The sequence below is a fragment of the Grammomys surdaster genome, unplaced genomic scaffold (genome assembly GCF_004785775.1).
Source record: "Grammomys surdaster isolate TR1022 unplaced genomic scaffold, NIH_TR_1.0 134, whole genome shotgun sequence".
Taxonomy (NCBI): domain Eukaryota; kingdom Metazoa; phylum Chordata; class Mammalia; order Rodentia; family Muridae; genus Grammomys; species Grammomys surdaster.
The window spans coordinates 9,800,020-9,827,376 of NW_021604592.1; the positions used below are offsets into that span (position 1 = coordinate 9,800,020).

A 27,357-nucleotide genomic window follows, 5' to 3' on the forward strand; every position below is an offset into this window, starting at 1 on the left:
ACACACACACACACACACACACACACACACACACACACACACACACACACACCAAGTGGCATGGGCAGCCACAGGAGCCTCCATGGCTCACAATACATATGCATGGACACAAGTAATATTAATTAAACCGGAAAGAAATTACTATCTTTGCTGGGGATCTGACAGAGAACTCAGTGCATGATTATGTGTATGGAGGAGGCTGCCTGTAATCCTAGCACTCAGGAAACTAAGGCAGAACTGAAGATCTGAAGCCAGCTGGGCTACATGACAAGACCCTGACCAAAAAACAACAAAACCAAATTGCAGTCAATGCAAAATTTCTCAGTAAAGATGCTGATAACAAAATTGCAAAGATCACCAATAAAACTTCTTTGAGACCAAGAATAAAACACCTGCACAGACATGTCAACTGTTAGGTAACTTCTTATATAAAGTCATTTGATCATATTTTCTAACAGCCTTGGAAATATTCTGTGGCTTAGAATTCAACTGTTAGAAATTTGGGCTAAAGAAATGATACAAAATACAGACAGTTGTGTGTATCAAGATGGGTGTTTTGACAGTGCTGCCTTGAAAAAGCTCAGCTGACCCATGTGTTCAAAAGGAGAAATTATGCTATGAAGCCTTCTTATGGCCACAAACTAATATTGTTATAAAAGATTTTTAAAGATGAGGAAAATTATGTTTTAAAGTTAGTTATTAAAGTATAAGGTTATATAAATAACATGATTTCAACCCTTAAGAAGATACAGAACGAGCTGGAGATAGTAGCGCCCATCTTTAATCTCAACACTCAGGAGACAGAAGCAAAAAGAAATCAACAGATTCAATTTTAAAAATATCATCCAAATGCCATTCTGATGTTCCCTAATGACAAGTTCTTTAGGGACAGGGATGTAGCTCACTGGCAGAGCACTTGCCTAGCATGCATGAGGTTCCCAGTTCAACTCCAAAAACTGAAAAGAAAGAAATACCTTTGGAAGATTGTAGACATGTCGCTGATAGATTAGCTCATAATGTGGAGGGTTGACAGCACTCTGATAAATACAAAACACATTTTCATTCGTAACATCTGTGAAGAAAATGTGACACGTTAAAAAACTAAATCTCTAGGGAATTTCAGGCAAAAATTTCAACATGTTTTTTAGGAGTTAGAACCTGGTTTATTTGGCGTCTGAACGAAGTGCTGAGAAGTGAATGTTTTTCCATCAGGGTACTTAGGGTGTGGAGGTAATCTGGAATCCAGGTAGGTGCAAAACACATGCATGATGATCTGAAAATGACACAGCAGTCATTCAAAGTTAGCATGACAATCTAGCAGACACAGATCTTTGAACAGATCTGTACTAACAATTTTATAAAGATAAGAAATTTAAATCACAAAACATTTAGTGTGTTGATGAAGTAAGGCTCAGCTTATTTTTGACACAGTCTACTCCAGGGCTGGTATGTAGCCCAGTTCATAGAGTACTGCCCTGGCTGTGATCGCCACTACACCCCTAAAAAATTTCACTCAAGCTGGGCAGCAGTAGCACACACCTTTAATGTTAGCACTAGAGAGGCAGAGGCAGGGAGAATCTCTGAGTTTGTGGCCAGCCTGGTTAACAGAGTGCATTCCAGGACAGCCAGAGCTAAACAAAGAAACCCTGTCTTGTAAACAAACAAACAAACAAACAAACAAATCACTCAGTTGAAAACATCTATCTGCCATGGTATCTACTTGACCTGTAATGGGAAGCTTTAAAGAGAAGCATTGAAAGCTCCCATGTGGGGAAACGGGCGTGGCACATGGAGTGGGGGAATTCACACACCAAGTTTATTTTACCTTCATTTTGTTTTTTTTTATTGCAATCCAAGAAAAGCACACATTCTTCCTTCCTCTCTCCACTGTCCCACACCTGTGTGTGTGTGTGTTTCAAGGTTATACCCAGAGTCTCACACATACTAGGCAAATGCTCTTTCACTTAGGTCTTTTATTATTTTGATATAAAGTGTCATTAAGCTTTTTAGACTGATCTTGATCTATTCTGTAGCATCTCAGGCTGGCCTTGAACTGAACTTAAGTCCTCTGCTTCAACTTTCTGAGTAGCTGGGATTATAGGCCTATACCCAACCTGGCTCCTTACTTTCTGTTAAAATAGAAAGTTTGCACCCATATAGTTGTCAGCAACACTAAGAAAAACTGCATACTCAATTTAAAAATAAACATCAAAAGTTAATTTTCATGTAAATAGTTAATACAAAAATAACAACTTTCAAAAACATAAACTTTAATGCTGTTTGATTTGCTAAATTATGGTAGCAATGTTTCCTAAGGCAATAATCCCACATAAGAAAGAACGTGTCATAACATTCTCTGTTACATCACCTATCACATAAAAACAAACTCCCACTACCACTTTATCAATCTTTTAGGTCCAATAAAGAACAATTAAGCGCCGGGCGGTGGTGGTACACGCCTTTAATCCCAGCACTTGGGAGGCAGAGGCAGGCGGATTTCTGAGTTCGAGGCCAGCCTGGTCTACAGAGTAAGTTCCAGGACAGCCAGGGCTACACAGAGAAACCCTGTCTCGGAACCTCCCCCTGCAAAAAAAAAAAAAAAAAAAAAAAAAAATTAAGCAATGATGTATAATAATGAAAAACTGCTTAAATATCATACAAGCAAAAAGGGGAGCAGGACACACCACCTTGCACACAGTGTTCCTGCAGGCGCACTGAGAAACTTCAAAGACAAGTACCACGTAAGGAAGCAGACAGTCTTCACGGTGCTGGGCAAGAGACTGGTGCTATTCTAATCATTTCCTTCTTACTTCCTAAGTTCTTTCTAATACTTTATAATAAGAAAATAAAACCATGTCAATATAATAACAAATTTATCAAGCTAAAAGCTAAGGCCTTACAGCAGAGTCAGTGGGCAGGTCCGTATCCCACTTGCGTCCTTTGAAGTCTCCGCCTCTGTTCCATCGGAATGAACTCATACAGCCCCCCTGAGAAAGTTCTGAGGAAGAAAAGTTAAAATTAAAATGTTATAGACCAAAATGAACAAACAAACAAAAACAAAACAAGAAAGCCAGAAGACTACAATAAGAAAGTATTCTGTTGTAAAACCTTACCAGAATAGTAGAAAAAAGAAAGAAGAAAAAAAAAGAAAAAAGGAAAGAAAGGAAGGAAAAGAAAGGATAAACAGGAAAACTGTAACTTAAAATAACATTAATTTATCATAATATTTGATAGTATTTGAATTATGATTCAAACAAACAACATTTAAAACAGGATTATGTATTTCATGAGATGGTAGGGTATTTAAAACAACAAAGACTATTTCATAGAATAAGGGAACATTACAAATGTGAGGTCTGATAGCTGACTGTGGTCAGTATGTGCTAACAGCACGGTTACATTGCAGAAAGCTTTGTTTTATGAATACATTAAGAAAACATTACAGGTGACCTAACAACTGAAAGACCATCCAACAAAGGAACTTCAGTGAAGAAGCTTCACAAAATGGCTAGGCTCTGACTGACGACATACATGTAGGACTTGCTTTCAATGAAACAGGCAGAAAGCAGCCTGGGAATGACAGACAGAAGAGGCCTGAGAGAGACATGTTCTGAACTCAGTGATGCAAAGGTTGTGGGGGGGGTTTTGAGGTGGGGGCACTGAACAGGTAAACTAGGCACATGTTCTATCCCTGAGTTCTATCTAGTGTTGTGTGCTTGCTTGAAATTCTCCTATGTGACAAGTTTCTACAAAGTTATGAAAGACCGCTTATTCTTAAAACTGAATCCATAATACTTTCCATGTAAAAATGTATGAAAAATTTGAATACTGAAATGCTATTTTAAAAATCTGCTTTAACAGAGAAACATTTTACAGTCTGTCCAAATGAACAATAACTCTAATTTATGAATTGCTCTCTGAGTATAACAGTACTGAAGAAAGAATATGGGCCGGCTCTAGAGGTTGATCTTCCTGATTCCAGGTCAATCTCCTCAAATCACATCTCCCCCCAATTCTAAGCATATAACAGAAACCACAAATTAAATAGAAATTACGAAAATGACAAGAATCTGATTAGCATACTGCTATTACAAAGAGCATCGCGGTGGCACTCAGCTCTTGGTAGTGTGAGGGGTAGAAAATGGGTCCAGCCTATTTAACTCATATTTAAATTTCTTACACAGAATAAAATGATTACAATCTTCAAAGATACTCTTTTGACAGTTCTTAGTGTGTCAACCAGAGGACTGACAAGTTGTTCAAATATAAGCCTTAATTAACCCCTACTTAAATATATACTTATAAAATATAAGACCATAATTACGTTTTTACTTTTTTTCAAAATATGTTTTCCCTTGTTATCTTTCATTTACAAAAATCCTAATGTTGCAAAAGAGCTTTCATTTTTCCTCTTCAAATCAAGTTACCTTTGATTCTTTCAAACAAGTACTCCTGATTTGGTGTTAGATCTAAATACTGCACAATTGCATTCAGAGTTGGAATGAGAGGAGCTTTGACCAGGGCGGCTTGTTTCAAGCTGGTGACACTCGCCTCTGTTAAAACACAAAGAGCGCAGATTACTCATCACAGACTCCAGTGAACTTCACAGTTTTCCTTGCCTGTTTTCAGATGGCTGGCTCCTCACTGCCTTCAGGATTTTACACAAGTCTACAATGTCTTCCTTAACACTCTAGCTCAGATTTCACCCGCCAAGCACGAAGATGAGCAACTAATTATTCCTATACTTTTTTTTCTGTCTTAGCACTAATTATTTTTTCCACCGTCCCTGTTTATCTCATTTATTAGAAAGAAAGTGCATCAAAAGCAGGGTTTTAGTCATTTTTCTGTAGTGTTATACCACAGCACTGCCTCAAACAGCACCCAGCTTATTGCAGGTACTCAAATATTTGTTAAAGAATAAAGGAAAGCAATAATTAGTCTTTTAAAAAATTTATTTATTAGTTTAAAGATATATTTTTATGTGTACGGATACCTTGCCTACATGCATATCTGTGTACCATATATATACCTGGTGCCTGCGGAGGCCAGAAGAGGACATCAGATCCTCTGAACTGGAGTTACACTTATTTGGTTGTGTAGATAGGAATTCAGCCTGAGTCCTCTGAAATAGTAGCCAGTGCTTTTAACCACTAGGCCACCTTTCCAGCCCTTGAGTTTTGTTTGTTTGTTTTATTACTTTTAACCATGTATTTCTGTGTGTCTGTGTGTATTGTTCACATGACTGCAGGTGACCATAGAGACCAAAGATATCTGGTCTCCTGGAGATGGATTTGCAGGTGGTTGGTGAGTGCCGGGAACTGAACTCAAGTACCCTGCCAGAGCACTATGTGATATTAACTACTGAGCCATCTTTCCGAAACAGAAATAACTTGCAGTACATAGTTTACATGATTTCATGTAAGGTGGATAGATTTTCTCACTTTCTCTTAGATACCCACACACACCTCTTTAAAAAAAGGTATCCAAATTCATGTTGACAAAACTAATATATAAAAATATATAGAAAATATTATAGGTATAAAAGATATACCACAGCTTTCAAAATGAGCTGTATTAAAAGTTACTCACTGTACCAGAGTAAGATGTATGATAATAATTTCCTTTAGAGTATGAAAGATAATCATGCAAAAAAATTAAGAGGAAAAAAGGCACATAAAGCAGCACCTGGTGTTAGAAGGAATTATTCCAAGAATATAGACGCAACAGCATGAATTGGCCTAAGCTTTTTGAAGGGAATATATATTGAAAACCTTATTCACAGCAACATTATTTATAGGAAATAATCCAAATGCCAATCAACTGGTGAATGGGTAAACCAAATGTATAAGATTCATTTTGAATATTCGTTGGGCATAAAAAGAAATAAAATACTTGGATGAAACTTAAAAACATATGCCAAGTGAAAGAAGCCAGTCACAAGGGACCACAAACGGAGTGAGATCACTAACACGGAACAGCACCAATAGGTCTGTCTGCAGAGACAGACATGGAGTGGAACCTACACAAGGCTGGAGGGAGAGTATGGAAGGAGAGCGACAGCTAAGGGTGTGGGCTGAAGACATGCTGATGGCTCAAGCACACCTTTGGACTGTCCACTCTCAAATAAAGCTGCTACATTTGAAAACAATTACAAACATTTTCTTCTTCACTGGAAGACAACAAAGGATATTCAACAGCCCATTACACCATGTTTTCCACTTAACTGAGCTACTAAAAGTAATTCCCACACAGGGCTCTGCTTCACATACCTCCTATTTGTAGCTCTGGACAGCCCATCCGTCTCATCTGGGTGCTGACAGATTCAATCTCTTGCACAAGTGGCACTAATATTGTCTCACTGATCCACTAGGGAAGAATGAAGAATGGCTTCTGTAGTTATCATTCTAAAGTATTTCTCAAGTCATTATGTCCTTCCTTTAGGCAACTTTTGTCTGGTACTTGCTTAACTGAGTCATAAACCACAGAGAGAGAGAATGCAGGCAGCAGCACTGTGAAGCTGAGTGCAGTGCTGCTAAGCACTTATCAGCTTATATTCTTACATCCTACCTGCTGCTTATTGGAAGAAAATGTTAAATTCTCAGCTAGCTGTTATATTTTTTTTTCCTAAAATTTCTTTTTTCAAGATCGGCATAGTGGCTTGTGCCTATAATCCAGATACTTGGGAGCTGGAGGCAGGAAGACTATCACAAGTCTGAGGTCAGCTGGTCTATACATTACATACTATGTCAGCTGGAGCTACCTTGTAAGACCCTGCCTTCAAACAAAACACTTTCTATAACTGTTACTCTTGGCTGAAAGGAAATACAATCTTCTGTCTACACATACTCAAGTATTATCATACCACTTGTGCTGGTTTATAATCAGTAAAGCAGTTTTCAAACTAAGGTAACTCATTAATTCTCTGTAGGCTTGTCGATGATCTAACTGTAGATAGATTTACTTAAAACCAGTTTATAAATATTACAGTATTACCTTTAAAGATTAGGAATTTCAAATTCCCTTTCCCATGGCTAGTATCAAACTAATTTGAGGGTGTGAAGAGAATCTCTGGTATGTGTGTTACTGTTCTGTGTTTGCAGTGACTCTGACCCCTACTTCTGTTCCTAAGCTTCTATTTAACTTGAAAGAATGAAAAAAAGTTTCAGATGAAATACTAACCCACACTTCCCTATAAAAGTTTGAATGAAAAAATCTTTGAAAACTAAAAGGTCTTTTCTTTTTATATTATTTTATTTTTAATTGTGCATGTGTTCATGCACGCACACACACACACACACACACACACACACACACACACACGTGAGTAGAGGTGATCACACAAGCCAGAGGCACTAGAAGCCCCTGGGCTGCAGTTACAGGTGACTGAACTGCCTGACATAGGTTCTGAGAAACACTCAGGTCCTCTACAAGAACATACATGCTCACAGCCACTGACCCATTTCTCCGGCCCATGAAAGCCTGCTAAGAGCTAACAGCTCTTATTTTAAATGCAACCATGTCAGTCTTGCTTGACACCCTGTCACTTACTTTATTCTGTCACATGCAAACAACCTGCCAGCTACTCTCTGGCTAGAGCAAAACTGACTAGTTTAAAAAAAAAAAAAAAAAAAAAAGATACTGACCTCATCCCCAGAAATTCTGCCTGAGAATCATGGTACTAGACTCAAACTACTGTATTTATTTTACTTTTTAATTTTTAATCCTGAAATAATAGCCCAGGCTATAGCCCAAGCTAGTCTTTGTTTTTCTTTTTATGTTTTCTTGTTTTTGGTTTTTCAAGACAGGGTTTCTCTGTATAGTTCTGGCTGTCCTGGAACTCACTCTGTAGACCAGGCTGGTCTTGAACTCAGAAATCCACCTGCCTCTGCCTCCCAAGTGCTGGGATTAAAGGTGTGTGCTACCACTGCCCGGCCCAAGCTAGTCTTGAACATCACATTTTTGCCTCAGGCTTCTTAGAATGTATTTTAGGCATGTGCCACCATGCTTGGCTAGTTACCCTTCCTTCTTGATACCTCAAAGTATACTTACTAATGGAACACATTTGTTCTAAGCCATAGAGGACCTGGGACTCACAGAATACCATGAAGAGTGAGAGAAGCAGCACGCTGAGAATCTACCATCTGTGTGGAAGAGCTGATGCAGACAGTAAGAGGACTCTTCTAGGAGACAGAGGAACTGCACAAGTACTCTAAGTAGTATCAAACACACGAGTGTTTTCTGAAGGCCATCTTTTTGTCTCCCTCATAATTCTAGGTACACAATATACTGACAAAATCTTTTGGGGAAATAAAATGGAAGCATCTTAAAAGTATACTGTTCCTTTATTTTCTCTGTTTTATTTATTTATTTATTTATTTATTTATTTATTTATTTATTTATTTTCCACTGATTGAACATGGAAAGGAATACATAATCCCAAGGAAACTGTCACCTCTACCTTATATATGCACCATTTTTTTTTTCCTAAAATTTCTTTTTTCAAAATGGGCATAGTGGCTTGTGCCTATAATCTGGGTACTTAGGAGACGGAGGCAGGAAGACTATTATTACAAGTCTTCTGCAATTACTTTTAATAATATTTACTTTTAATAATATTTAATTCAAACATTGTTATGAATAACCTCAGTTGATAGTTTGATATAGTTCAGTAACTGGCACGAGACACAGCTTAACATTTTATTTTTTAAGATTTATGTTTTTATTTTGTGTGTGGTTGTATGCATGTCTGGCAGTATGTATTGTATGTGTATCTAGAACCCACAAAGGTCAAAAGAGGGCATTAGATTTTCTAGAATTATAGTCAAAAGTGGTTGTAAATTACCATGTGGGTGCTGGGAATTGAACCCAGTTCCTCTGGAAGAGCAGCCAATGCTCTTAACCACCAAGTCATCTTTCCAGCCTACAACTTACATTTCTAAACTTGGCTGTCCATGAATCCATGTGATCAAGAAGCTGTCTATTCATAGTCACTCTTGCCCAGACCTGTTTAAAAAACAAAAACAAAACAAAAAACCCTTCAGAAACACTAATATTCATTTAATTAGCATTTAGCAAATGCTTTTTTTAAATTACTAATTCATAGTTGTTGTTATTACAGAAATATATCTTTAAAAGTTCTTTATGTTGGTAGGATCTGTGTGTGTGTGTGTTTGGCTTTTAAGTACAAAGTAAAAATATAAAACCCCATATGATATTAAATGAGTACAGAGTCCAAATATATTTTAAATATAACACATTAAGTACAATAGATACTTGAGAATTTATTGTTATTTTTTATTTTGGTGTAGTGCTAGTGATCAACCATAGTGCCTTGTGTATGCTACACAGGTAAGTACTCTATCACTGAGTTACATACCCAGCCTTTGAGAACCTTTTTTCTAATGATCATGGAACGGTATTTTAGGCAGGGCATTTTAATTAACTATGTATCACACAGTGTAAAAGTTTAAAACACACACACACACACACACACACACACACACACACACACACAGAATTAAAACAGCCGGGCAGTGGTGGCGCATACCTTTAATCCCAACACTTGGGAGGCAGCCAGGGCTATACAGAGAAACCCCTGTCTCGAACCCCCCCACCCCCCAAAAAAAAAGTTTAACACAAAAGCTATTCCACTCTGAATGTCCAATGTTTCCAACCATTAAGAGAGATCATAGGAAAAGTTTTCCAGCAATATGAAAGTCATAATATATGAAAACATTTTTACTTTCTCTTTACCTCTTCTGCAGCTTGCTTAGAAATGAGATCGGCTTCATCTTTGTTAGCACTTGGGGCCTGAGATCTACAGGCAAGCTGATATTGAAACTTCTTTAAGGTTTGTGCATAATCCCCCACAGAACGACTGTAATTCCAGAAGGTAGGACTGGTAGAAGGAGAGGTGGAATCTGGGCTCCCTGAAATTAAATTGAAACCATTTTAGTCCTTACAGTAATTTTTTATGTAGCAGTAATAATTCAGAGATGCAGGGTACCTAGGCAATCCCTGACAAACTCGGGGAATCAGAAGACAAGCACCCCCAACTATACTCAAGGAGTCAGAAGAAAAGAATCCCTTTCCCCTTCACACACTGTACTCAAGGAGTCAGAAGATAAAACCTAGAAGCATCTCCCCTGGCCTCAATATTGTCTTCTCTTTGGAGATCATTGGTTCCCTGTGTTAAAAATTAACAAGAACATACTCTGACAGTATCAACTTGAGAGGCCCAAGAAGTACAAATGGTTGGGAGTCTCTATTTTTGTTGAAAAATTAAGCTTGTTTTATTAAGACTTTTACTAATTCAGGGAAAAACATGTTTGGAAGTTCCTCTGAATGGAGCACCAGCAGGACTCTGTTAAAAAGCCTTTTTCAACTTAAGGCTATACAAATTGAACTTTACATGGTAGCCTGTAGTAACTCCTGTGTTGATTAAAACCTTCTGTAGAAACCTAAGACAGTGATGTCTAGGAGCACATGTCCACCGGTGCCCCCACTTCAAGTCTTACCGCACCGAGGACTTGTTAGTCTGTATTCCCAAACAGAAGATGAACTCTTTTAGAGCGAGGATGCGTTCTCTTCTACCAGCATACAGCATTGCTAAACAAACAAGTTCTCTGTAACGAGTATACTTATGAAGTGCTTATCCTTACAGAGTTTGAGAAACAAGGTCTCCATCTAGCTTGCTCAGAATAGACAAAACTCTGCTAAAACTCAGAATCATGCAAATTACTAGCAAATGAGACTCCAATGTAAAAATCAACACTACGATTAAAAAAATTTAGGTATTTATTTAGTATCTAAGAATTACAGATAATTGAACTGTTCGATCAACTTTGAAGTGGGCTTAGCATCATTGACACAGGAAAAAAAGGATTGAAAAAGAAGACTAAAACAAGATACTCTTAAAAAAAAAAAAAAAAGCAGATTTGAGAAAAGCTAAACTTTAGAGTCCAAAGTGACTAAAAACAACTGAGCTGAGAGATAACAAGGTTGTTCTTTTCAGAAGATTGCCAGATCACTAAACATGGATGAACCCACAAGGAAGTCTCTGTTTGCAACTATCTTTGCATTAATGCATTTGGGCAAGCTCTCTGGTGAATTACTGCAAGCAGGGCAGCTGGAAGCAGGAAACCAAAGGAAACTACTATGGAGGAAGCTGACTGCAATCATGGTGACCACATGATACAACTCCCTCTCACCAGACCCATGTATCATGCCTCTCCTAAGCTACTGCACAGAGACATACAACTAAGCTACCAGAAAACACTTGGGAGTTCATGATGACAAAACAACTGGACAAATCCAATTTCCCCAATAGCCTGATCTCTTTAAAATAAACATATCATACACATACATTCTAAGTGTGTTAAAGGCAAAAAGAAATGCAACTAAATGGAGTAACCTGCATCAGTAAAACAAAAAGTTCTAAAGGTCATCACTGGGTCAACTATAAATATAATGTGTCTGAGTTACAGTGGTATTGCAATTTAAAAATTCATTTTGAAGTTAAAAGGGGAAATGTCCTGTTCTCAGGGGACACGTGAAATATCAAGAGATGAAGTATCACAAGGGCTACACCTTGTTTTTAAATGACTCCATGTAAATGAGTGTGTAGCTTCTCACTCCTAGAGAACTGAGTTTGAATATGGAATTGGAATTATCTATATGAATTATTTGCTAGCTGGATGCTTTTAGAACCTAAAATATGATGCCTAAGTAATAACAGCATACACAGTACTCAGAAATTAACTTCTAAATACCATTCTCCTCTTTGAGGGTATGGGGCAAAAATGACAGGCAAAAATGGGAAAGGTGGGGCACAGGTGGATAAGAAAATGTTCAAAGAAAGACACCAAAAATACGACACCATTTCTTTCTTTTCTTTTCTTTTTTTAAGACAGAATCTCACTTTGTAGCCCTAAGCTGTCTTGAACTCACTATATACACCAGACTGGCCTATAACCCACAGAGATTTGCCTGCCTCTACCTCTGGAGCACTAAGAGTAAAGGCATGTGCCATTAAATCCACTGAGGATAGCTAGTCCTAGAGAAGCTGAGAGAAGTGGATCCCTGGGGCAGCTCACAGCCAGCTTAATATAACTGCCACGGTTCAGGCCAGTGAGAGCTCCACGTCAAAGACCACAAGGTGAACAGCACCCAAGGAAGGACGCTTAAAGCTTGTCATATGTACACATGTACAATATGAGTGTATGTACACACACAAATCCCTACACACAAATGTATAGGGGGAAAATACTGATGGAATGGTATAATTAGAAAGTCCCCAAACAGACAGGCTTATAATTCTAGTACTCAAGAGACTGAGTAAGGAACACAAGTTTGAAGATTGCTTGAGTGACATAATGAATTCCAAGCTAGCCTGAGTTTAATAGCATGATTCTGTCTTAAAAAATACAAAGATTAAAAAAAAAAAAATTCCCATGAGAACATAGCAGTAATTTTGAAAAGAATTTTAAACTAATATTAAAAGCAGCATTAAAATTTATAATAGGATATTTACAAACCTGAGAGTACGTTGGCAAAAGAAAAAAATTAATGTATGCAGAGTATTTAAATTACCTAAAGCTTACAAACACAGCAGAGTAGTTAAACGTATTGAAATAGGCAAAGACAGAGAGACCAGAATTTAGAGTCCACGCTCTTTTCAATGTGTCAGAACCATTTATACAAAAGTGACCATAGAGCCTCCAAGCAAGCCTGAGATTAAAAAGCCTTCCCCACAGAGAAAGGAGAGAAGCCCCAAACATTAATAAATATAGATCAGAATTTCTAACCGCAGCACAATTAACTTAGGAGGAAATAAAGATAACTAGGTCTTGTCAGGCTTGACAATGAAAAGCAACAGCAATAACACTTACAAACATCGATAACAATACTTCTAAATGTGAAAGAAAAGATAAAAAGGAAATGAAAAATATCTGAAAATCATAAAAGATATGTACTAGTTGTTCTTTGTGCTACTCTATAATTTTCAGTACACTTCAAATATTTCAAAGTCTCAAAACAGAAGAAAGTAACAAGATAATATTGATTTGTTTCCTTGACATTTGTGGCACTTGCAGGCAGAATTAAATTAAAAACCCCTAGAGAGATTTCAAGCGACACAAAGAGCCATGCTCCAATAACTTGGCTTCCTCACCATGGCCACGCTTTCGCACCTAATGTGCTTTCTGTGGAAGATTCCTGGGGGGGAAAATCATTACTCAGTTCAATAACCTAATTTGGTTTCAAATAATTGACTTTGTAATAATCAAATCCACCACAAATAGATTAAGACTGGCTAACACTCTTTGCCTAGGTAAACTATATGCTTTAAGGAATTATTAAGAGACAAATTTTATAATGTTATTAAAAAACAAAACAATCCCCCCAACCCAGTAGCACTTTTAAGGGCAATGATGCTTTTTCCCAACCCTGCTTTGCACATCAGTCTTCCGAAAAGCCTAGTAAAGAGCTGTCATTTGAAAAGTTTGCTACACACTGCTTCAAAACACACACAGCTACAACTTGGGGGCATGCTATCCCATATAAAAGGAATTTTAAACTTACAGCAGAGAAAGACTTAAGGTTGCTCAGGTCAGCTATGTTTAATCTCCTAAATTTAACAGTCAATCTAGTATTAGTTTAAGGATTATATAAAGTAACAAACAAAATATGCATTATCAGATGTAAATGAAATACGGTACCCAGCTTCACTCTATGCTGTTTCTCTTCCTCGCTTCTAAGGAACGTGTCCAAAGTTCTCAGGTCTGTCATGTAGTCCTCTTTGTCAGTGGGTGAGTTATAGACTGTGGGTGGAGAACGGTAGCGAGCTCTCAATCCACTGCTCTCCGCTGGACCCACAGTGGTAGGGTACGGAGAAGAAGGAGACAGACTAAAGCTTGCCAACTACACAAAAGCAAAGAATTGGATTTTACTTAAGTTCACATACAAATATTTTTAATTTTTAAAAAAATGTTTATTTATTTATTTAATGCATATGAGTACACTGTTGCTGTCTTCAGACACACCAGAAGAGAGAATTGGGTTCTGTTACAGATGGTTGTGAGCCACCATGTGGCTGCTGGGTATTGAACTTAGGACTTCTGGAAGAGCAGTCAGTGCTCTTAACACTGTGCCACCTCTCCAGCCTTTTTTTTTTTTTTTTTGGTTTTTTGAGACAGGGTTTCTCTGTGTAGCCCTGGCTGTCCTGGAACTCACTCTGTAGACCAGGCTGGCCTCGAACTCAGAAATCCACCTGCCTCTGCCTCCCAAGTGCTGGGATTAAAGGCGTGCGCCACCACCGCCCGGCTTCTCCAGCCTTTTTTAAAAAATAAGAAAATCAGGGCAAGAGAGACGGCTCAGCAGATAAATCACTTCCTGTTCTGGCTTTGGTACCCAGCACCCACATGGCAATTCACAACCACATGTAACTCCGGTTCTAAGGGCTCTGACGCCCTATTCTGGCCTCCATGGGCACCAGGCACACACACCTGATGCATATACATACAGGTAGGTACTTATATACCTACATATGAAAATCTTAAAAAAAATCTTATATATTCATAAAGCTATGGTATTCTAAGTAGAAGTTAAACAGATTACTTTTGGATAGTAGGAGGATAAGCAATTTCCTTCCACCCCATTTTCTAATTTTCTATAATGATCATATATTTTTCTTATGAAAACCATTTTAAAAAGCCATACTCAGGAGGGGAAAAAATATGATCAAAATATATAATTCTTTTTTTCAAGTAAAAAGAAAAAACCTATTATTTTCTTTAAAAAAAAAAAAAGCCTCACTGTCCTGTGGGATATGAATTCTAACTACACAGTTCTCATAGTATTTAACTTCTACTAAACTAAAAATTGTATAACTTAGTACTGGGTAAACAGTAGCATATATTTTTCATTTCAAAGGAATATCATGTTAAAACTGAAGAGACAGACTGCTGCTTTCTTCTAAGCAATCTTCTCTCACCCAGTACCTGGAAATGCTCATCTACCATAGCAGTGAGAGCTTCCCACAGACGGCTTCTCTTTTGATGACTTGCTCGCAGCCTTATGCCCTACAGAATTTAAATCAATCTTCCTATCTTCCTTCCTTCCTTCCTTCCTTCCTTCCTTCCTTCCTTCCTTCCTTCCTTCCTTCTTTTCTCTTTTCTTTTCTTTTTTGAGTTTTTCAAGACAGGGTTTCTCTGTGTGGTCCTGGCTGTCCTAGAACTCACTCCGTATACCAGGCTGGCCTTGAAATCAAGATATCATCTGTCTCTGCCTCCCAAGTGCTAGGATGAAAGGGGTGTGCCACCACTGTTTGGCCAGAACTAAAGTTTCAACCTACACATTTTGTTAGCGATATCCTAAAAAATTAGACCAGCACTGACATTAGTAGGGAAAAAGATTTCGACCCGTGAAATAGCAAGTGTCCACACTCCAGAAGCAAACTACACGAGGATCCCTGGTTTTATCTCAGAGGATGCGGCATGACAGAAAGCGTTAAAATAAAATTCTACAAGAGAAGTGAAGCCTTCACACAAAAAGCTTAAAAACGGGAAATATGCATCAAAGAAACCAAAGACTCACTATTTTCAAGACTGCAGAAACCAGCTGGTGAACATTTACGCTTTACTACCTTTAAAATGTTCATGGTAAGACTCCTGACTGAGTGATAGGACACTTGGTTTCTTTTCTGGCTCTTCATGGGTGATTTACACATCAAATGTCCTTCAGTTTCCTCACCAACTAAATGCATAGTTTGGACTCGCAGGGTGATTTTAGTGCAATTCCCAATTCTGAAGTAGTGTCACCAGGCAAACAGCAAGTCATTACCTTATTGTAGCCACTGACAGGCGAGTAGGTCACTCCAGGGCTGTACGAGCCCAGGCTTCCTGAGGACAGACCTTGCAGCTGAGGGCTGTACCCAGTGATACAGCTGGTGGCAAACTTGGGACTGGTACTGGGGGAACGAGATGGGCTGTAACTTAGCACACTCTGACCTTGAATGGAAGGGGAAGGTGGAGATGGAGAGATTTGGGTGGCTGCCAAATCACGAGGAGGTGTGGTCTGCACAACTAGAAGGGAAAGAAAAGAAAATTAACACACAATATTTATTTGCTTTTTGGTTTTATAGACAGCGTTTCTCTGTGTAGCCCTGGCTGACCTGGAACTCACTCTGTAGACCAGGCTGACTTCAAACTCTGCCTGTCTCTCCCTCCCAAGTGCTGGGATCAAAGGCCATCGCCTAGCTACAATATATATTTAAATTAAAACAAGAAGTTTAAGGCAAGGGCTCCATAGCTCAGGGGTTAGAGCACTGGTCTTGTAAACCAGGGGTCATGAGTAAATCTCGCTGGGGCCTTCAAATTCCCTTTGGGGAAGTTTAAAAATTAAGTTTTGTTATATAGCTCAGGCTAGCCTTGACCTTAAACTCTTCCTGCCTCAGTTTCTTGAGTATAAATAAAATAATGATAGCAGATTTAAGGGCTCAGCACAGTGGCACAAGCTTTTACTCTTGGAAGGCAGAGAGTGAGGTGCAGAGGCCAGTCCAGCCTGGTATACATATTGAGTTCCAGGACAGCCAAGGCTACAGAGACACTAAATTAAAAAAAAAAAAAAAAAAAGCCAGGCAGTGGTGGCCCACGACTTTAATCCTAGCACTTGGGAGGCAGAGACAGGCGGATTTCTGAGGTCTACAGAGTGAGTTCCAGGACAGCCAGGGCTATACAGAGAAACCCTATCTCGAAACCGCCCCCCCCCCAAAAAAAAAGAAAAGGAAAAAATAAATAAAAATTAAACTTTAGAATATAGATAAATTTTAAAAATATAAAATAAAAAACAAAATTAAGGAACTCAATCCCTACATCCCCCCCAAGGAGAAAAAAACCAGAAGGCTCTGGCTATAAAATTACATAAGTATTATTACACAATTACAACTAACTGGTTGTTTACTATTTCTACAATGTTTAAAAGAGTAAAACAAATTTGTACAATGTTATTTGATGTTCTACTCAATTCACAGAAATAACAATGATAATCGTATAAGAATTTCTGCCGGGCAGTGGTGATGCACGCCTTTAATCGCAGCACTTGGGAGGCAGAAACAGGCTGATTTCTGAGTTCAAGGCCAGCCTGGTCTACAGAGTGAGTTCCAGGACAGCCAGGGCTACACAGAGAAACCCTGTCTAGAAAAAAACCAGAAAAACAAAACAAAACAAAAAAGAATTTCCTATAAACTAGCTTTATGTAATAGATGGCCTTCTAGCTCAGTCTACAAAAAGGGAAAACTAAGATAAAGGACTACCCCCTGCCCCCGTCCCCCCCCCCACTTACCAGCTGATTTCAGCCCTAACAGCGCTTGCTGTCCAGGGCTGACCACCAGGCTTGTTGGTGCTACGGTATATTTGAAGTATCTCCAAAAATCAAACAAGGCATTAAGACTGAAGAGAGACGCGAGGGCAAGTTCTAGAAGAGAACAGCAACTTACTATTATTAAAACAGTCTCCTCACTTAGTTGGGGGTACATGGAGGTCAGAGGACAACTAGTCTAAGTTGGTTCTCTTTCTTCACCATGTCGGTTTTGGTGATGAAACTCAGGTTGCAATGCTTGGTACCGAGTGCTGTAATGGGTAAGCCACCGCTCCAGCTTCAATTTATTATTTTAAAAAGCAAAAAGGTCCCGGTTTCACTTTGGTAGGGGAATAAAAATTACTTTGTACTTTTAGCAAATTAACATAAAAAATTAAAAACCGGTTTCTCCTTCCTCATGTCAGATACCACTTAATCAAAGAGGCAGATGCAGAGCATTTACTAGTGAGTTTTAAACTATTACTAATTCTTGTAACTGTACAATAAACGTTTTCACTTTCATTTTAGTAGCCAAGTGTTAGAGAACTCTCAGCTTATTAGTGAGCCATGACTCTTACACCTAAGGACCCCAAATCCCTTCCTTCTCCATCTGCCACACCCACTCTAATAAGACTAGGAAAAAAATTCAAAGTTATTTTTATGTGTATGAGTGTTTTGCCTACATGTATTGGGTTTCCTGGAACTGGATTTGGTTATGAGTCACCATGGGGGTACCAGGAACCAAACCTGGTCCTCTGCAAAAGCAAGACATGCTCTTAACCTGAGTCGTCTCTCTATTCCTGCATGGTAGAATCCCTCATCCCAAGACAGGATTTCTTTGTGTAGACCAGGGTGACCTTAAACTCAAGAGATACACCTGCCTCTGCCTCCTGAATGCTATGACTAAAGGTGTGTGCTGCCACCACCAGGCTCTCCAAGATACATGTAAATGTGTATAGAATAAATTCCTAGGATTCTTTATATCTCAAGGATTAATCTGGTCTTGAAGGTGAAGAGGAAGCTTTTCGAGAGTGGCAAAGGTAAACCCACACGCTTTATTTTTCTTCCTAGGATTCCTAATTACCTAGCGCTGTATTGCTTATTAACTTTGTTTAGAGATAAGGTCTCAGGTGCAAGGCTGGTCTCTACTTCTGATTCCTACCTCCCAAGTACTGGGACTAGATCATACCTGGCTTCTATTTTGGTGGGTTTGATGTTTGTTTGTTGTTGGTGGTGGTTTTGTTTTTTTTTTTTTTTTTTTTGGTTTTTCGAGACAGGGTTTCTCTGTGTAGCCCTGGCTGTCCTGGAACTCACTCGGTAGACCAGGCTGGCCTCGAACTCAGAAATCCACCTGCCTCTGCCTCCCAAGTGCTGGGATTAAAGGTGTGCGCCACCACCGCCCGGCTTTGTTTGTTGTTTTTAAGACAGGGTTCTGCAATTTATCCTAGGCTGGCCTCAGACTTGAAGTAATCCTCCTGACTCAGCCTCCTATTATAATGTTCTTTCCTTAAAAGGGGTTACCGTGTTCCTTTTCCACTAGATTCATGATACTGGGAAACAGACTAAGAACTCATTATTTGTCTGAAGAAGAGAATGAATACTAACCTGAATTAAACCTATAAGCAAGTCTTCATTTGTAGTAAATCTAAATTACAGTGGAAATTACTTACCAATATACCAGAGTGGCCAGTATGTCACATTATAATATGTACTAATTAACTTTCCAGTCCTGAAAAGATTAGAAAGGCTTTTCAGTTATTTTTTTTAAAAAAAACACCCCCACCTCCACCACAAACAAACCAGACACTTAAAACCAAAACATATATTAAAAACCATACTAGCAGCCAAAAGTAGTTGAAATTTTCACTTTTGGGCTAATTAACTTACATTTCAGTATATATCATTCCAGCCATGGATACATTTAGTAGTCCCCAGGCTAAAACCACTTTCCTAGTTTCTGTTTCTTTTCTCATCTTGATGGTTCTGTCAATAAGGGAAGGACTGGGGCTTACTTCTCCTTGCATCTATTCAAAGGCAAAAAACGAAACAGCCTGAAATTAAAGTAACCGCCCCCCACCCGACTTGTCCTCTTCCTTAAAATTTCTTCCCAACTTTTCCCCTCCCACTTTAATTAATATATGAGCGTTTAATATTAGTATACGAAACGCAACCCTGAAACACCTTCTTAGGTACTACAGAAAAATCAACAGGGAACTTGCTGGTTATTTCCGAGAAGCTACTGTTTCCAACAAATGAAAATGTTTTGCTTCATAATGAAATGGTTTGTTATTAAGTTTGCAAAGAGTTCTTTTGTCTCTGACTCGAGTTACTAGATGAAGAGACACCAAATACCAATTTTTGTCATTACTGTGTCAGACTCTAACCTAGACCATGGACTCATACAGGCTCAGGATCTCCTTTTGGTAATGAACTTTTAAAGCTTTTCTCAGGAGGTAGACGGGTACTATCACGTGAAGAAGGGTCAACACGTGCATTCAGTTTGGGTAACTAGAATTGTTATCTCCTTTGTCTTGCTAGGCTCAGCTCTGCAATCACTGACAGGGCAGCTCCGGGGAGTCACATTCTACAGAGCAGACTGGTAATCTTCTCGCCTTCCTGCCCCGCGCCAAAACTCTCGTCGGAGAGCTTCCCTCCCTGGCTACCTCAATACAAACTTTATAATCATCCTTCATGTGTCTTTCTTCCCTTGTACTACAAGTGGCAGGACTCCTGGCTACATCCTCCCCTGGCTGAACCCCAGGCACAACTTTAGGTTTGGAGTTCTGGGGGACAGCACGGACTCCACGTCCAGGAAGGACAAAACAACCCCCCCCCCCCAAAACGCACCATGTTCTTCAGCAGGAAGCCGTGGACTCGCGCCACTCCCACTGCACATGCGCAAAGCCAAGCCTAAGACGGCGGTCGGCCAGCCGGGCTACAGTTACCGGAAGAACCGGGCCGTCTCTTCTCGCGAGAAGGAGGGGGTGGGCCCGAAGGACTAGAGCAGCGATCGTTGCCAGGGAAACGCCCTGGGATTTGTGGCTCCTACTTAGCTACAGGGAAAAGGCTGAGCTGCAAAATTCAGACCAGATTCTGAACCCTTAGTAAAAAGTAATGACTGTAACAAGCTGAATTTTAAATATTATTAATTGTAACTTTATTTAGGACCCTTACGGGCTCACATTTGTAAAATTTATATTTAGCCGGTTGGCTAATTGGTAGGATACAAGCATGCCTGATGTGTTAGACACAATCAGCAGTGACAAAGCATTTTTCCTCTATTGAAATGTTTTTCCCTCAATTGGTCTGACCCAATGTAAATTCTCAAATATGCACCTAATGAGGATGCAGCAGTAGGAAGAAAAACTGGAACGTTCCATTGAAGTTGGTGGTTTTGAGGTTCAAAACAAAACAAAAAAACCCCACCTTTGCCCTGAATGTTCTTTGAAAGAACTGAGAAAAGAGTCACCAGGGAGGTGAGTTTGGTTTTACTTAGTAGCTAGTGGAAGTTCTTACAGCGCACCACTGGGCCAGGTGTGGGCTATGAGGCCGGGGACAGGGGTTGGCTTCCTGGTTATTGCTTTAAAGAGCTTTGCCTGTGTCCTACAGGTGGAAACAGGGAGGCCCGAGGAGGCACATCCAACTCTGCAAGAGCTTTCTTGGGAATGGCAACACTGGCTCAACTAATGACCAGCGTAGCCAGTGCCTGGGGATTCATTCCTACAGAGAAGTGTGCCAGCCAGGCATAGTGGTACATGCCTTTAATCCCAGCACTCGGGAGGGAGAGACAGGTGCCTCTGGAGTTCCAAGGTTAGCCATAATGAGACTGTCTCAAAAATGTAACTAAATATCAAGATTAAACAGAAGAAAATAAAGTTTCATTGTGGTCTTGCATATGAAAATGAGTAGGTTATTGTATGCTCTTAAAGAGCTAATGGGTTTTTTTTAGAGAGCTTTTGTTTTTATCATGTTTATGTTTAGCACTTGGATCTAGGTATAAATTTAGAGATGAACTAACTGGACAACTGTTCAGAGAGAACAGGTTCAATTCTGTCATTGGACACTCAAAACTAAAATGTCAGCTTCTCATTTCTCCACATGTAAGTCTTTCTAAAAAAGAAACTATAACTTTGATGTAGTTCTGAACAGGAGTCTCTCTCTCTCTCTCTCCCTCCTTCCCTCCTCCCCCCCCCCATGTAACCCATAAGCTAATGTGTATTTATTCTGGGCTTAAAAAAACACTTGTCAGACTAAAGTTGATAGATAGTTGCCATTATGTATTATTAGAGTTATCATAACCAAATATCCCAGAATACGGGGTGCCTCCTTAAAAAAAATTAGACAGTACTTTAAAAAAAAACAAACCAGACTTTGTTCCCGCACACAGTTTAGGAAGATGGAGTCTAAGACCAAGATGTCAGCACATCTGGTTTCTTCAGAGACAGGTGGTGTTGGCTTGTCCATAGCTTCATCTTATGGTCTTTGATGGCCCTTTCCCTGTGTTGGTAAATTCTTGGTGTCCTTCCCTCTAAGATTAAGGCTCCTTCCCTGATGACCTGATTGAACCTCCATTTACCTCTTGAGAAATTTTCTGAAGAGACATTTATTGATTTCGTGTGTAATTGTGCCTATGTGTGACTGCACATGTGTCACAGTGAGCGTGTGGAGTCAATAGTCTGTTTCCGCCGCATGGTCCCAGGGATCGAACGCAGGTCACAAGTCTTGGCATTATATGCCTTTACCTACGAGCCATCTTGCTCTCTCTTCGATACTCTTTTCTGGCATTGTCTCCAAATACAGGATGGGACTGAAGGAGTCAACGTTAAATTTTATGGAACACTCAGTGTGATCTGTAATGCACTAGAACTGTGTGTGTGTTAATTTACAATGATATGGTACACAGTAAAAAAAAAAAAAGAGAGAGAGAGAGAGAGACTGATAAAAACCAAAATCTTGAACACTTAAAGAGATGACAATAAAGGATATGTACTTTTCAACAAAGGACGCAGAAGAAAGTATTATGAAGAAACACCATCAACCGTTCTAGAGGTCCTTTAGAGAAGTCTGCCCGTTTAAGACATCTAAGAACATGTGTCAGTCCCTGCAACAGTTGCTTAAGTATATGTCATAATTGGTTGCCAGGGAAGTTGTCATAGGTCATGGGGGGAAATCGTTCCCAGTCACCTTCATCCCTTTGAGCATGTTTTATTTTCTAAGCAAGAAGCTATCATGGGAGACCTTTTGTCTTTATTTTGGGAGGTAGATCCTCCTCCCATACCTCTCAGTTTTTCCATTCCCAGTCAGGATGCCGAGTGCCGGAAAGACGACTCTTGCGGGACGATAGGAAGTTTCCTGCTTTGGTATTTCGTCATCATACTGATTCTCATGCTCTTCTCTCGGGCTTCTGTCTGGGTAAGGAATCCTTTCCAATCTAAATCATAGGTTTTCATTAACTACACTGTCTGTAGTTTGATGTGTTTTTTTAAAAGGTTTTTATTTTGTTTAATAAGTGATACAATCCCTAGGCATGTTGGTGGCGCATGCCTTTGATACCAGCACTGGCGAGGCAGAAGCAGGCCAGTCTCTGTGAGTTTGAGGTCCATCCTGGTCTACATAGTGAGTTTCAGGACAGCCAGGGTTACATAGAGAAATCCTGTCTTGAAAAACAATACAAACAAATATGGTGCAATCTCAGGCTAGAGAATCTAAAGCTATTGAAAGAGATAAAGAACAGTAAAACCACTCTACTATAGAAAGAAATACTGTTAAGTTTGTGGAGGAACTCTTTCTAGGTTACTCTTTTTCTGCTTTTTCTCAGTCTTTGTCTTTGCTTGGTCTAGCTTCTATGTATTTTCATATCCTGACTTTTAAACTTAGATATTTTGTAAATGCTTCCACATGTTCTAGTCACTCTATAGCACTTCCTATTGCATAATTTTTCTGCCTTGTACTATAAAATTTCTGCAGTTGGAATTTTAGACTGTTTGCATTCTGTTCATTTGTTGTGCGATGCTGAGATCAATCTCTCTACTGATTACTGATTTTCAAGTCCCTCTTCCAGCCATGTAATTCTATAATCAAAGGGGTAAGTGTTATCGATAGAACACAGGTAGGATTTGCAGAGGGGTTAGAAGGCAGTAATGTCTTTTCTGTGTAGAATAAGATACAGAACTCAACTAAACAGAGCTAAAGTCACAGGTCAGCAAAAGAAAATACTAGAAGCTTAGGAATGGTATAGTCCACTTTATCATCGAGGCTGTGGCCCTCAACATATTATGAGCAACCAACCTCTTATAAATTGCTGACACAGAATCTTTTCTGGCCATTAATACTGGGCTGGTGATTAATCAAGCTCCTACCACAATTTAGCATTACAGCCAGAGCCCACTGCTGCCAGCGGTCAGCAAGACTGAGTGCTCCATCAGCTCTGGATAGAGACGAGAAGGTTTGTTATTTCAATGCCAGATAGATTCCATTATAATAATAAAAAAAATCTCTTTTCCCCTACTACCTCCTGGCCAAGAAGTTTTATCTGAAGTCTAAATGCTTCTTAAGGTAAATACTTTGCCAGAAGGAGACTTAGAATAGTGATAGCTTGTATGTGTTTTAGACTCCCTAGCTAAGTATATTGAATTTGGCCTGGCAAGAAAAGCTACTTTAGAAAATTAACAAAAAAAAAAATGGAATTGATAACTGGAATTTCATCATGAAGACTGTTTAAGAGGTCTAGCTATTCAGCTATTCTTTAGTTCCCTTGCTTACATCAGCAATTTGGAGTCATAGAGATATGCTTTAAGACCATAGGGGAGCATGTGGTCTAGCCTTCTGTCTGTAGGCAAGTTTTTTGTTTTTTTGTTTTGTTTTTTTTTTTTTGATTGATAAGGCCCAAGGAATTTAAGTGACTTGTCCAATGTCACACAAGTGGTTAGTGACAGAGTGACAGGAGGAAAATGGACCCAGATTTCCTGCTATTCTATTTGTTTACTTCAAAGCATAGTTTGAAATGTTGAAGTAGATCTATTGAGCGCTGATTAAAACCTTAATTATCTTAGAGGTTTCATCTTTCACTTGTGCCCTTGTGCCAGCTACAGTTGGTTGGCCTGCTTCTCCTGAGGGTCCCAGATTTGAAATCTGAGAACCATAGGAGAGCAGGTCGAGGAGGATGGAAGTTTCCCCTCACTTTGAACGGCTTCGTTTTCTCTGTGAAACTGTGGGCCTCTATTTACAGACCTTAAAGTATTGGTAAGCGCGACGGAAATGTGGCGGTCATTATCCTCCAACATGCAACATGCCGATTACCTCTAGATTTGTCACTTTCTAAAACAGATGTGTGTTCTCCGTTTGTTTTCAGATACGAGCTGCTCCATTCAGGTAGCCTGCTTGTTTAACATCTGCTAAGACTGCTAGTTCTGGTTTTATTTTGCTGGATCAATATTAATCTGAAGTCCTTATTTTTTGCCTACATAGAAATTGAGTTTAGAAGGTGTTGACTGGCATGAGGAGATGGCAGAGTTGATGAGGGCAGAGAGAGAGAGAGAGAGAGAGAGAGAGAGAGAGAGAGAGAGAGAGAGAAAAGACACCACTGCACTCCTCTTCTGCCCTGCCCTCAGAGGAACCACTGTCATTACTTTCCCTTACTAAGTCACACAAGAACAGTTAATGAAATGCTTGTGGTAGCCACAACTTATATGATTCCACTTAGTTTAATGCAAAACTCTTTCTTTGGATTTTGTGGTTATATTTTGATTTGACATCCAATGTGGAAGCTCTCTGAGGTGATTATAAACCTAATGATGTAAACCTAATACATGCTGTTAAACACCTTTCCCCTGCACCTATGAAAGTACATGCTACAGAACACAAGATTATAGGACCATGGACGCAATGAAACAGGCACTAGCTGGATTGTGTGGACGGCACATCACCAAGTACCATTAACATCTAGGTTCACACATTCAGTCTTTTAATAACTCTCTCCATACATGTCAGAGTTAAAATATATACAGAACTCTAACACATTTTTTAAAAAGTGTATCTTTAAAGAGACCATCAGTCTCAAGATATTCAGAGAATGGTTACTGTAATGAAGAAAAAAAAAGGCAAGAAAAGAAATATCCTGTTAAAGACAGAGAAAAAGCAACAAGGGGCTTTAGATTTTGCTGCTAGAACTATTAAAATATGTGCCAGGTGGCATACACGTGTAATGCCAGGACTTGGGAGGTGGAGGCAGGAGGATCCAGAGGGTCAAGGCCATTTTGGTTATGTGGTTAGTTCCAGACCAGCTGGGCTATATGAAGCCTGGTCTCAAAAAGCTAAAAATGTAAAACTAACAACACATTCAGGCTTTCAATCTATACATAAGTTTGACCTTCTGTACAAATCATATTTCCTAACTATAGACAATTTGAAAAAAAGGATTAAAATCACTATTTTAACCATTTAAAGCCAGCCTTTGCTTCATACATGTTTCTTACCTACATATGTCCCTTGCCAGGCCCCCAATCTGTTTCTAAATGAAATTGGTCTGTAATATAAGTGATAAGAAAACAAACTTTATTACCCCGTGAGTGTTATTTTCTCTATGTCTTTGCTTGGTTTTGCTTGGTTAAAACATTTTGGTAGATTCTGCCATCAAAGCGTGGTCTTCTGAACTAATAGTGGAGGTGGGTTCACCATAACAGAACTCAATACGCACTTCTTTAACAGGGTTGACTGTTTAAAGTTAGACCTTAGGGAAGGGCCTTGGGCAGTGGCTTAACAAGTTGGTGTTCACACAGTGCAGCTGACCAAGTTCATCTTCCTGTGTTTCTGAAACAGATGTCTGAGAGCAAGAGGGATGAAGACAGTGGGACCAGTGCTTCACTAAGTAAAGGTGAGAGTCGGGGTGCTCGGGGTCGGGCTAGGAGAGAGGATGGTGTCCTGAGTGTGGTTCCAAGAGAGGTTCCAAGGCCTCATCACACCAGCAAAAGCCATTGTGTGAGCTGTTTCCTTCCTGAGTGTACACAGCTCAGCTTCCCCACCCCTAGAGCCCCCAGAAGCTACAAATCCCTGGCAGATAGGGGTCACTTTGTTGTCATGTCTCAGCACTTGCCTTCTCAAAGCTTTGAGAATAGACAAATGTGTGTGCCAATAATGTTTATAAAATGTATTGATATGAAAGATCTCTCTATCCCACAGTTTATAAAGAAGTATACAGTGCTCAGTGGAGTACTGATTTCACACACAATGCTCTTTGTGATTTTTGCTAAACCCTTGCCTAGGTTATCCCATAATTATAAATTACTGAGTGGGTGTAGTGTTAACATAAATGTTGTCTTCAAAGTTAAGGAATAAGACAGAAGCATGACAGAGATGTAAGTGGGAACTCAGCTTAGTTGTCCATACAGCTGCTTTGTTGAAGTTAATCATAACTTCAGAACACTGGAATAATACTTTTTAATTTTGAGTTGTTAGTCACAATTTAGGCTGCAGGCATGACAATTAAATTTACATTAGGAACACATTTTCCATCATTTTCTAAGCCCTAAGCAATCAGTGAAAGCATGCACTAAGTCCTGATCTTTTTGCTGGTTTCCAGGTAAATGCTCACTCCAATAATGGTTTTGAGCTGGCAACATATTGTCATGGAACAGAGTTGGAGACAGATGTACAATAATAACACATCCTCAAATAGTACTTCCCGCACCAGATAAACAGCTTTGAGAGCACACAGCATAATAAATCATAGTAAGATAATTAGGAAATTATGGGCATTAAGTAATTATCACCTTTTTGGTAGATTGATTTAATTGTAAATTTGTATAATTTGTTTAGTAATGATGTTTAACCATCTCACAAAATTTCCAAAAATTTATCAGGAATTTTGAGCTGGTACAAGCCAACATCAGCATAGAGAAGAGTGTGAGGAGAAGAGAGAGGCTTCCCGCCACCCAAACCACTCTCACACACACTGGAGTCAGATGGAGTCTCCTCCCTTTGTCTTGAAGTCTCACTGACTCCAGT

General features: G+C 39.3%; 2 protein-coding genes across 4 annotated transcripts in view; one reads left to right on the forward strand and one right to left on the reverse strand.

The window, feature by feature from the left end:
* Tmem209 (transmembrane protein 209) overlaps positions 1-20,221 on the reverse strand; it is a 32,321-nt gene extending 12,100 nt beyond the window's left edge. The window contains exons 1-13 of one of the 2 annotated variants that reach the window (XM_028762637.1): positions 20,203-20,221; positions 19,243-19,379; positions 19,026-19,084; positions 17,341-17,472; positions 15,841-16,082; positions 13,719-13,920; positions 9,754-9,929; positions 8,932-9,003; positions 6,270-6,366; positions 4,428-4,553; positions 2,901-2,998; positions 1,159-1,273; positions 975-1,072 (exon numbers count right to left, since the gene is read on the reverse strand). In XM_028762637.1, the coding sequence (XP_028618470.1) occupies positions 975-1,072; positions 1,159-1,273; positions 2,901-2,998; positions 4,428-4,553; positions 6,270-6,366; positions 8,932-9,003; positions 9,754-9,929; positions 13,719-13,920; positions 15,841-16,082; positions 17,341-17,472; positions 19,026-19,084; positions 19,243-19,379; positions 20,203-20,205 (1,557 nt within the window). In that variant the 5' untranslated portion in view covers positions 20,206-20,221. Of the gene's footprint in view, positions 1-974; positions 1,073-1,158; positions 1,274-2,900; positions 2,999-4,427; positions 4,554-6,269; positions 6,367-8,931; positions 9,004-9,753; positions 9,930-13,718; positions 13,921-15,840; positions 16,083-17,340; positions 17,473-19,025; positions 19,085-19,242; positions 19,380-20,202 lie in introns of those variants that run through there. The other variant, XM_028762638.1, reaches the window with a different exon arrangement.
* Positions 20,222-20,590: 369 nt separating this feature from the next.
* The window catches only part of Ssmem1 (serine rich single-pass membrane protein 1), an 8,795-nt gene continuing 2,028 nt past the window's right edge, over positions 20,591-27,357 (forward strand). The window contains exons 1-2 of one of the 2 annotated variants that reach the window (XM_028762665.1): positions 20,591-20,831; positions 26,173-26,227. In XM_028762665.1, the coding sequence (XP_028618498.1) occupies positions 20,793-20,831; positions 26,173-26,227 (94 nt within the window). In that variant the 5' untranslated portion in view covers positions 20,591-20,792. Of the gene's footprint in view, positions 20,832-22,584; positions 22,768-26,172; positions 26,228-27,357 lie in introns of those variants that run through there. The other variant, XM_028762664.1, reaches the window with a different exon arrangement.